Source organism: Galeopterus variegatus, unplaced genomic scaffold, assembly GCF_000696425.1.
Source record: "Galeopterus variegatus unplaced genomic scaffold, G_variegatus-3.0.2 Scaffold850, whole genome shotgun sequence".
Lineage (NCBI taxonomy): Eukaryota > Metazoa > Chordata > Mammalia > Dermoptera > Cynocephalidae > Galeopterus > Galeopterus variegatus.
In genome coordinates this window covers 267,884-278,799 of record NW_007726961.1, presented here as the reverse complement: position 1 = coordinate 278,799, position 10,916 = coordinate 267,884, and the positions used below count along the sequence as shown (strand labels likewise).

The following is a 10,916-nucleotide window of genomic DNA, read 5'->3' as shown; positions in this document are numbered from 1 at the left end:
GCGACACCGAGGGTTGCGATCCCATTGCCGGTCCCCAGTACGGGCGCGACACCGAGGGTTGCAATCCCGTTACCGGTCAGTAAAAGACAAAAAAAAAAGTTCACATTATCCTGGCTTGATCAAACACCTGGATCTCAGAAATTTTTCTTTTTGGTACAGATAAAGCATTAAAAACCAAAACAAAACACTGACTCATTTCTGACTTGTCAATGAAAAGATAAAATATTAAGAATGTTTGTCCAGCTGATTTTCACACTGTCAATAAAACAAAGCAGAAAACATGGAAAACAAAGTATTTGAGAGAAAATGATTGTGTTATTATTCTGCTGCCAAATACTGTATCTTTAAATTTATTTCTAGTACCCTATATGACAGTTTTTCCCAGGATTATTTATAGGTGTTATATGACAGACTATTTTTTTCTACTTGGCAGGGTCAAGTTTATTTTTCTATTTCATCATTAAAACTATTTTAAATAGTAAAAAAAAAAAAAAAAGAAAAACCACAGAAAGCTAAAGAAGCAAATTCCACAAATACCTTTATGATTTGAGCCAGAGACACACTCTCCTGCTGAGCAAGTGAGATGCCTCTAACTTTTTCTACATCTGATAGTTGGCGCACTGACTCCTCAATGGCATTCAGATAACTGAGTTCTGCTGCCATACGATGCTGGAGACCAGCAGGAGAAAAGCGCTTAGAACCTGGAGGGCATAACAATTGTTTAATGGAGAAGTTCACATGAAATTATACCTCAGATTTCTAAAATTTATTTCTCATTTTAAGAGCCAAAAACAAGTCTGTTTTCCTTTGTAGAAAAGACAGTGATTTATTAGTACAATGTATTTTAAGTTACCTCTTTTACGTGCGTGTACATGCACGTGTCTACACATATGTACATATACCTATAAACACTTAGGAATGCATGTATGGCATACATTTTTCAGGAGTGTTTTGACTAAAGCAGACAAGATGGGAAAAATCACCATTATTGAATATCTCATGCTTTTCAACATTTAATTTCCTATACAATAATTGTTTAGTACTTTGAAAAGTAATGACATTTATTTGAAATAACACCACCCTATGACACAATTCAAAGAAAAGGCATTTTCAGAGAAAAAAATCTAATATCTTATTTTAAAAATTCCAGCTGCATGGATCTACTTGCCTGATGTTGAAGCCATCTCTGTAGCTGTTCTGCTGGCAGCCAGATTTATATCAGTGAAAGCTGCAGGCTTAAATCCTGTTATAGTTGGAGGCATTACTGAAGACTTAGATCTTTCTAATGAAGTTCCTGGAAGGTCAAACTGCAACAATTTCTGGGAACTTGGAGATAGGGGAGAAGCTGGAGTTTTCTGAGATCTTCCCTTATCTGATGACACACTAGAAGTTTTGTTTCATAAAGACATTAGAGAAAGGAAAACTACTTCCAGAACCAGCTAAACAATTCATAAGAACAATACACATTACTTTATCAATATTAACTTTAAAAAGCTGTGATTTAGCCATTTATTTATTCAACACAGTCACTGTACTGAATGAATGACTATGATTACTCCTCTAATTACTAGATTTACAGTGAAGAACAAATCAGGCACAAACGTTGTGTAATTAAAATTAATTAAAATGGAAAAGGTGGACTAATGGGTACAAAATTATGCCACCTACCATAAGTGAATGATTGTGCAGTATATGCACGTATTGAAACAACATACTGTACCCCACAAATATGTAAAAGTAAATGTTAAAATATTTTGAATAAAAAATAAGATATAATAAAATAATACAGAAAGGGAGTCTCCTGATTAAATTGGCACTTAACTCTTTCCTCCGCAATGTACATATATCATGATTCACTCATTGCAGTATGAAGCAAAGTTTTCTAAAATGGTTAGACATATAGCAAGAAAATTACAACCATAAATCTAAAAAAAAAATGTTCTCATAGAAGTAGAGAGTAGAATAATGGTTACCAGGGGTGGGGGCAGGGGAGGGGGAGAGAAGTGGTAGACAAATTGGAACAAAACTGTGTAATCTACCTTAAGTGAATCATTGTGCAGTATATGCATGTATTGAAACAACACACTGCACCCCACAAACATGTATAAGTAAATGTTAAAAATAATAATAATAATAATATCAATAAAAATTGCAGCTATAGGGTTGGCCAGTTAGCTCGGTTGGTTAAAGCGTGGTGCTGATTAACACCAAGATCCAGGGTTCAATCCCTGTACTGGACAGCTGCAAAAAAAAAAAACAAACTACAGCCATATATAAAGATATTATCTTATAAAAATCTTAAAATTTATCTCTGAAAGAGAATATCATTTTGTATTAAAAATGAAATAACTATTCTTTTGTTATTCCCTCTTCTATTAAACCAAAAGAGTCACAGAAAAAATTATTTTCATACTATCCATTTCTAAATACTTATTTTAGGCTTACTTGTTTATATCTATCTTTTAATACTACATCTCTTCCCTGGAACTTTCTAATAAGTAATCTCTCATCACAGTTTGATTATAACAACTTTTTTTTTAATTTTATTTTTTAATCGACACATTATAATTATACACATTTATGGGTAACTATAACAACTCTTAAGGCATTTAATTCAACACAATGCACATGGCTAGACCCTCTTTGGGAAAATAAGCTCATTAAGGGTATTATTTTCTCATAATACCAAGCATGTTGCCTTGCACTGAATAATTATTTATTGAATAAATTATTCAAAGATACTCTAAAAGCATTTTTCCAACAATTACCATATTTCCAACATACTAAAACAAGTTTGCTTTTAGCTTCTAATAAAATTATGAGATAGTTTTTAATGGTAAAAATTTCTCTTTTACCCAGTATGAAAAATTTGAATAAAAGTAGTCTTGAGAAGCACTCACTTGTTCACCATGACCTTTAATTTTCTATCGATGGTTTGGAAAAACACTATTTCTAATAGCCTGACAATCTCATTTGTGAAACATAAAAAGAATTATAATTTTAATAGATTTCCATTAAAAAAATTTCAACACAACATCAAAGTACTCTCTCTGTCTGCACCTCACCTTATGTTTTACAAGTTGAATTTATATTTGATTTGCAGAGAAGATTCACCTAGACTAGTATTTCTGACAGTATGTTTCCAACGATGTTAAGTTTTCCAAAAAATAATAAAAAAGTAAGAAAGAAAGGAAAAGAGCTTGGGGACAGAAAGTGTCTACAGCCAAATAAGTTAAGAAAAATTGTTTTTAAAATTTTAGATTCCTCCTTATCAAAGCTTCAAATTGTTTTATCCACTGTGAATCTCCATGGGTGAGGAAGGAAGATCTAGACTATAATATGGGGCACTTATCAAACTTATCTGGCTATGGATCCTATTTTAGAAATGTTTAACCTTGTGGATTTTGCCATTAATAATTAATGGCAAAAAATTAAATCATCAGAGAGTATCTCTTAAGGAAAGGTAATGTCTTCTGAATTCCAAAATCACTGACAAAGAAATTCAAATTCAATTTTAAATATACTAACAATGGTATTAATGATGTAACATTCTTTGCAACATTAAAAATGGTTCTGTATATGACACAGTACTAAAAAAGCACAAAATTACTTTAAAAAGGAAAAAAATAAATCCATGTCTTCTCAGAGCCTCAGTTTCCAGAAGGACAAAACCAGTACACAGATAAAAAGTCATGCTTGTGGACAAATGAATAGGAACTGTACAGAAAGCAATAACTGAAGGCTATTTGTAAGCAACAGGGTAAGTTCCAAATATATGATATTGAATAGAAGGGGGAAAGAACAGAGTATGCAAGCTCTATAATATGGATAAGAGTGAGATTTCAAAACCTGTGTGAGTGGTCTAATAAGTTGAGCAGGAGAGAAAAGTTCAGAGGAAGAAATAAAAAGTGAGACAAAAGAAGGCTAAGTATAGCGGTTATGTTGAAAGAATGAAAGAATACAGCTGAGAAGCAAAATTTATAGACAAAGGAAATGAGATAGTTTGTAGCAGTGAAAACACTTCAAATAGAGTTAGGTTCTTAGAGTTCATCTATTGGTAACTGTGACCTCCCAAAACACAGTAATGTGGGTAGCTGCTTGGTCAAAGATTGAGCCAAGAAAATAACCGTGACAATGGCAGTCAGGATAGAAATGTTAGTTGAATAAAAGCACAGAATTCCTGAGGAAGAAGTTGTAACAGTTTAAGTAAGAAATGACCATATTCTAAAATAAAGATAAAGACTACAGCTATGAACAAAGCTACAAAGTCTATTCAGAAAGTAGCTAAGACATGCAGAGTAGTCAAAGACACTGCCAAGCTGAAATTTACCAAATGGATTATTTGAACATTAATGATATTGTAACCTTAATTATATATGAATTACAGTATAAAATTACTTTACCTCACAGAATGCCCAGAAAGATCCTCCAAAGTGCTATCAGTGTCAACAGTCTGCTCGTAATCTTTAACAGAATGTTTACTACTGGTCCTAGATTTTTTTCCTTGATGGGAGCCATGTTCTGAGCCAGATTGTAGTTTTTCCTCATCAAGAAGTGAGTTCTGAACACTTCCCGTGAATGAATCTAACCCTGTAAAGTAAATTTCTTATAAAGCTGACTCCCAATATTAGAAGTTACTGTCAGAGAAAAATTGTACATAGATTCCAATAAAATAATAAAATAGTACAAACCAGAATATTTAAAAATTGAAGTATTAAAAATTTGTTTTTCATATCTAAAATAAAGCACTTCATCTTTGTCTTCATTGAAGGAAAGTGAAGTTTCTTCTATTAATATCCTCCACTTGCTATTACTAAATAAATTGTCCTTAGCTCAGCTGGTAATAAAAGACATGTATATCAAATAAGAATTAAGTACTACTACCCTACTGCTATGAAAAAGTAACCAAAAAGAAGTTTTTTAAGGATAAAATACAGATCTGGGAGAAAAATGGTATCTATCAATTGCCAGGTGAACTACACAATTCTTTCAAAAAACTATGGCAAGAACTGTGTAGCCAGAGTTATAAAAATGTTCATATTTGTTAACTCAGAATAATCTTACTTATAGGGATATATCTTAAGGAGATTACTGAACCAAACAAAACTGATGCACAATATTCAATAATTTTATAATTAAAAAAATTTTAACCTACATCTCTAATAGGAAAGCTGTCTAAAATATGCAAATAATAGTAACTTAAATATTTAAAGAGCACTTTGTAATTTAAAATGAATTTCATATATATTACCTTATTGCTCTTAAGCATCTTAAGAAGAAGTAGATACTATATCCCCAATTTACTGATGAGGTTAACTAGAGATCTACAGGGCTTAATAACTTGCTTACTGATACAAGGTCAGCAGCAGAAACAGGATATACACCCAGGCCTCTTGACTCAAGTCTAGTGCACTTTTCACCTTGATAGTATGTTTAAATAGCAGCATGGGAAAATAGTTATTGTTACCTTAAAAAAAGCAGAATACAGAACTGCATATACATTTTAATGGCAGCTAAAATGTTTTAAATGAACATATATGGTTAAAGACCAAAAGAAAATGCAAAAGTGAAAAAAAATTATGCTGTATACCCATGTTCAAAGCATCATTATTCACAATAGCCAAAAGGCAGAAGCAACCTGGTGTCCATTAACGGCTTAATGGATGAACAAAATGTGATACATACATACAGTGCAGTATTATTCAGCCTTAAAAAAAAGGACATTCTGACATGTTACAACATAAATGAACCTTGACAACATTATGCTAAGTGAAATAAGCCAGTCAAAAACGGACAAATATGGGCCGAGCCTGTGGCGCACTCGGGAGAAAACCGGACAAATATTATATGATTTCTCCTATATGAGGTACCTGTGGGCCGAGCCTGTGGCGCACTCGGGAGAGTGCAGCGCTGGGAGCGCAGCAGCGCTCCCGCAGCGGGTTCGGATCCTATATAGGGATGGCCCGTACGCTCACTGGCTGAGCGCAGTGCGGCCGGTCTCAAAAAAAAAAGGACAAAAAAAAAACCGGACAAATATTATATGATTCCTCCTATATGAGGTACCCGAACTGGACAAATTCACAGAGATGGAAAGTAAAACAGTTGTGGGGGAAGGGGAGAATGAGAGTAGTTATTCAATGGGGATAGAGTTTTAGTTTAGGAGGATGAAAAAGTTCCGGAGATGGATAACGGTGATGGTTGCACAACAGTGTGAATGTACTTAATGCCACTGAACTATACACTTGAAAATGGTTAAATTCCCTAGCCAGATCCATAGAGACAGAACGTAGAATGGTGGTTGCCAGGACTGGGGAGAACAAAAAATGGAGACTTACTGTTTAATGGGTACAGTGTTTCAGCATCTGAAGATAAAAAAAGTTCTGGAAATGGATGGTGGTGATGATGATTCACAACAGTGTGAATGTGTTTAATGTCACCGAACTGTACACTTAGAAATGATCTAAGAGATTATTAATTAGAAAGAAATATATAATCTAACATCTATTTATGATCCCTAGACTAGAATCAAGCTGTTAACACTGGTTATCTCTAATTTTTCTATAATAAAGATGCATTGCTTTCATAATAAGAACACTATATTCATTTAATATTGTTCTTTGAAAATAAATGCACAATTTAAAAACTGCTCTTGACTTTAAACAACTAGAAATTGTAGATAATAATACAAAGTCCTATGCAAGAAAAGACCTAAACTCCAATCAAGGGATTCATACAAAAAGAAATGTTTGCCCCTACATTACAAGATTGCCAAGTGAAAGTACATTTATATGTCTTAAAGTTAAATTAAAATAAAAATTTTTTCTTAGGATTACCACTTTCATCTACAAACTACACTGGGTAAATTTCGGTACAGAGCATGCAGACACTTTTTTTCACCACCAGACAGAGTAAGTACAATTAAAATTACACTGATTTTAGAACTTGGGGATGAAGGAGAAACAAAGTTTAAGACGATGCTATGGGAAGTAAAATATATTGGGTTTTTTTCCTGGCATTGTCAGAGGGGATTAGGGAAACTGAAAGTCACAAAACACTACCTATACCTCATCTAACCTGTTGTAGATTATACTTTTTAAAAACCTACATTGAATCATGTTGTTTATACTCATTTACTTGAAATGGTATGATATTTTAAAGTTGTGTGGTACAGACTGAATTTGGGAGTCAGAAATCAAAATCTGGGCTTTGCCAAAAACAAGTTAGTGACCCTAGGTGCAACACTAACATAACAAAGCATAATAATTGCAAAATAAAAGAACTGAGCACGATCAACATTTCCCAAACCGTGTTCAGTTGAATTCTAATGCCATAACATGCTCATTAAAGAAAGGATTCTGTAGTCAAATAAATTTGGAAAATGCTTCATACTATATCATCATTCTTACTCTAAAATAAATAATGTATATTAGCATATTAAAAGTGTTGATGAGTCTTATAGTAAAGACGCCTGTTTCACTCTAAAAGCACTTCCCAAATTTATGAGACCATAGAGCTCTTGTATTCTTAGAACACTTATGAAACAATCTATCTCAGTGAATGCTTATTTCACAGGAAAACATCGATTTTGAGAAGTGCTGGTAACATGAGGTCTAAAGATCTTACCAAAGACATTCAGAATACTTCCAATCTGTATTAGAGTTATACTAGGTTAACTATTAATAAATAATTTCTCTTAACTCTCTATATTGGAAGTATAAATTGGCACTAGCTTTCTGAAGGGCTATTTGGCAAAATGTATCCAAATTTCAAACAAGCCATATTCTTTGCCTCATTATCTCACTTCCAAGATTTCCCCCTATAGGAAAGCACCAGACTAATGCATAAACATATATATTTATAAGGTTATTCAATGCAGCAGCTTTTATAATGGAAAAAAGAAAAAGAAAAAAAAAACCCTAAATATCCAGTAATGGGTAACTGGCTAAATAAATTATAATATATTCAAATAATAGAACACTAGGTAGTCCTTACAAATAATAACTCATACTCATAATTACTGACAGAAAAAGATATCTATAATCCATGGACAGAACAAAATAGCATGTAAAATGTAATCCCATCCACATAAAATTTTCTATTTACGTATGCCTACAAATTGTCTGGAAGGATTCTTACCAAAAATGTTAACATTTCACATATATTAGGGTGTCTATTATCAAAAAAACAGAAAACAACAAATGTTGGCATGGATGTGGAGAAACTGGAACCCTTCTGCATTGCTGGTAGGAATGTAAAATGGTGCAGCTGCTTTGGAAAACAATATGGCAGTTCCTCCAAAAATTCAACATAGAATTACCATTTGACCCAGCAATTCCATACCTGAGTATGTACACAAAAGAACTGAAAACAAGCACTTAAACAGATATCTGTACACCAATGTTCATAGCAATATCATTTACAATAGCTAAAACATGAATCAAAATGTCCATCAACAGATAAATGAATAAACAAAATGTGGTATTATATACAAAAAAACACTACTGGGCCTTAAAAAGGAAGGATATTCTGATATACGCTACAACAGGGATGAACCATAAAGACATTAATCATTCTAAGTGAAATAAGCCAGTGCAAAAGTATAAATATTGTATGATTCTACTTAAATGAAGAGTCAAATTCATAGATATAGAAAACAGAACAGTGATTAGCAGAGGTCAGGGGAGGGAGTAATATAGAGTTACCATTTAATGGGTATTGAGTTGCAATATAGGAAGATGAAGTTCTAGAAATGGATAGTGATGATGGTTGTATTACAGTGTGAACTGTACTTAATGCCACTGAATCCACTTGAAAATGGATAAAATGATAAATTATATATATATTCTACCACAATAAAAAAAGTTTTTTCTAAATGTTAACACTGATTATCTCCAAGTGTGAGGATTACAGGTTATCTTTTATTTATTTATTTTTAAAATTTTTTTTAAAGATGACTGGTAAGGGGATCTTAACTCTTGACTTGGTGTTGTCAGCACCACGCTCTCCCAAGTGAGCTAACCGGCCATCCCTATACAGGGATCTGAACCCGTGGCCTTGGTGTTATCAGCACCATACTTTCCCAAGTGAGCCACGGGCTGGCCCTTATCTTTTATTTTAAATAGTTTTTTATACTGACCAATTTATTTCCCTTATCCTGCCCCCCTCTTTTCTTTTACTCTATGAATAGGGTTTAGCTATACAATTAGAAAAAAAATTTGGGGGGCCAGTCCCGTGGCTCACTCGGGAGAGTGTGGCGCTGGTAGTGCCGAGGCCACGGGTTCAGATCCTATATAGGGTTGGCTAACTGGCTGAGCGTGGTGCAGACCACACCATACCGAGGGTTGCGGTCCCCTTACCGGTCAAAAAAAAAAAAAAAATTGGAAGCAAAATCATTCCCTAGCTGGAGGTTATCCTGTCAGTTTAAGAGGCCTTTCCTTTGCCTAATCACTGTATCTCCTTATCTGTAGGCCTACAGAGCAAATTACGGCCAAAAGTAGAAGTGACAGCATTGAAAGGTATCTCAATCACTCAAAAATATTTACTGAGTGTCAATGGGCCAGCTACTATGCTAAGTACAGGAGAGTACACATTATCTCTGTTAATTTCACCTAAGCTTCAAAATGACCATATGAAGTATCTATTATTATCTCTATTTTACAGAAAAGGAAATTTAAGTATTATATCTAATGACACTAAGAGATGTACATGATATACTAATTTTTAAAAAGCAGTTGCAAAGAAATATTATTTGCATTTGTTTTTTAAACAAAAGGGTGTGTGTGTGTGTGTACGGTTTTATGTACATTGGAAAAATAGGCAGCAAAAATGTTAATACTAGTAGTTATCTCTGAACAGGGGGATTTGTATTTCTGGGAAAATGTTTATCTTTAATTCTTAATTTTTTATCATTGCAAATGATTTCCTTTTGTATTAAGAAAAAGATATATAATGTTATGTATCAAAAGGAATTATTGTAATGACAAATAAATGTAAGAGCTAATTACATTATCATAAAGAAATTCCTCTAACTTCTTATGGAATCAAATCATAACTTCAGATTACTACCATAAAATCATTAGTAAGAGAAAAAAACCACCACGTAGAATTCCACTTACATTCTATCTTTTCCTTTTTTCCTTTCTTTCGTTTAGAAGAAGTAGATGAATGAGACGATGTAGCAGACTGGGCTCCTGATGAATGCTGGGAGGTAACATCCACAGAGGAAAGATCATAGGCAGACTTTCTGCTAGAATGGTCCTCCTGAATGCCCAAGTTGCTACCACCAATACTGTAAAAGAGTAGAAATAGTGGTTAAAGAAAGAAATAAACACTTACAAACACAGCTAAAACTAAATATTTAAAAATCTATTTAATCACTAGGAGAATAAGACTATAATCAAAGATGGCTTCCATTTTACTTTTTTTCTTACTACCATAAGCCTGGATTGTTTCCCAATGCTCCAGAGCCTATGCTCTTAATAACCACTATGCTGTGCAGCCTCTAAATGTACCATTAAACAAGCAAAATTTGACTAATATTCAGACCATAGTTCTCATTTGTATATTTTTCTCACTGTTCAGATTTTATTCCATATTGCCAACATATTCTTACTGAGGTTCAAGAGTTGATTTTTTTTCCGTCAAAGTCCCACTCCCTGGAGAGGAGACAAAATCATCTTCATATGAAATACTACTTAGAGGGGTTGTAATGGCATTCAAAGGCCGAGATGTTGATGCTCCTCTGTCCAATCTGTCTTCAAACCCTGTCAAAGTCATAATTGAAGCATGGTTAAAAACAAAAATCAAAAAACTATAAACAAAGCATTCTGCAACATGAAATTTAACAACACGGACTTAGGGACATTTTAGTTTGCTTTTTTTTAGTGCTATATTTCAATTTACCTTTATATCTAACA

At 33.4% G+C, this 10,916-nt stretch overlaps 1 protein-coding gene across 1 annotated transcript in view; it reads right to left on the bottom strand.

Annotated features, from left to right (window-relative positions):
- The window catches only part of CEP350 (centrosomal protein 350kDa), a 133,975-nt gene that overhangs the window by 81,309 nt on the left and 41,750 nt on the right, over positions 1-10,916 (bottom strand). Inside the window, exons 12-16 of the mRNA XM_008572941.1 lie at positions 10,613-10,763; positions 10,116-10,288; positions 4,404-4,590; positions 1,169-1,383; positions 538-701 (exon numbers count right to left, since the gene is read on the bottom strand). Of these exons, the coding sequence (XP_008571163.1) occupies positions 538-701; positions 1,169-1,383; positions 4,404-4,590; positions 10,116-10,288; positions 10,613-10,763 (890 nt within the window). The remainder of the gene's footprint in view (positions 1-537; positions 702-1,168; positions 1,384-4,403; positions 4,591-10,115; positions 10,289-10,612; positions 10,764-10,916) is intronic.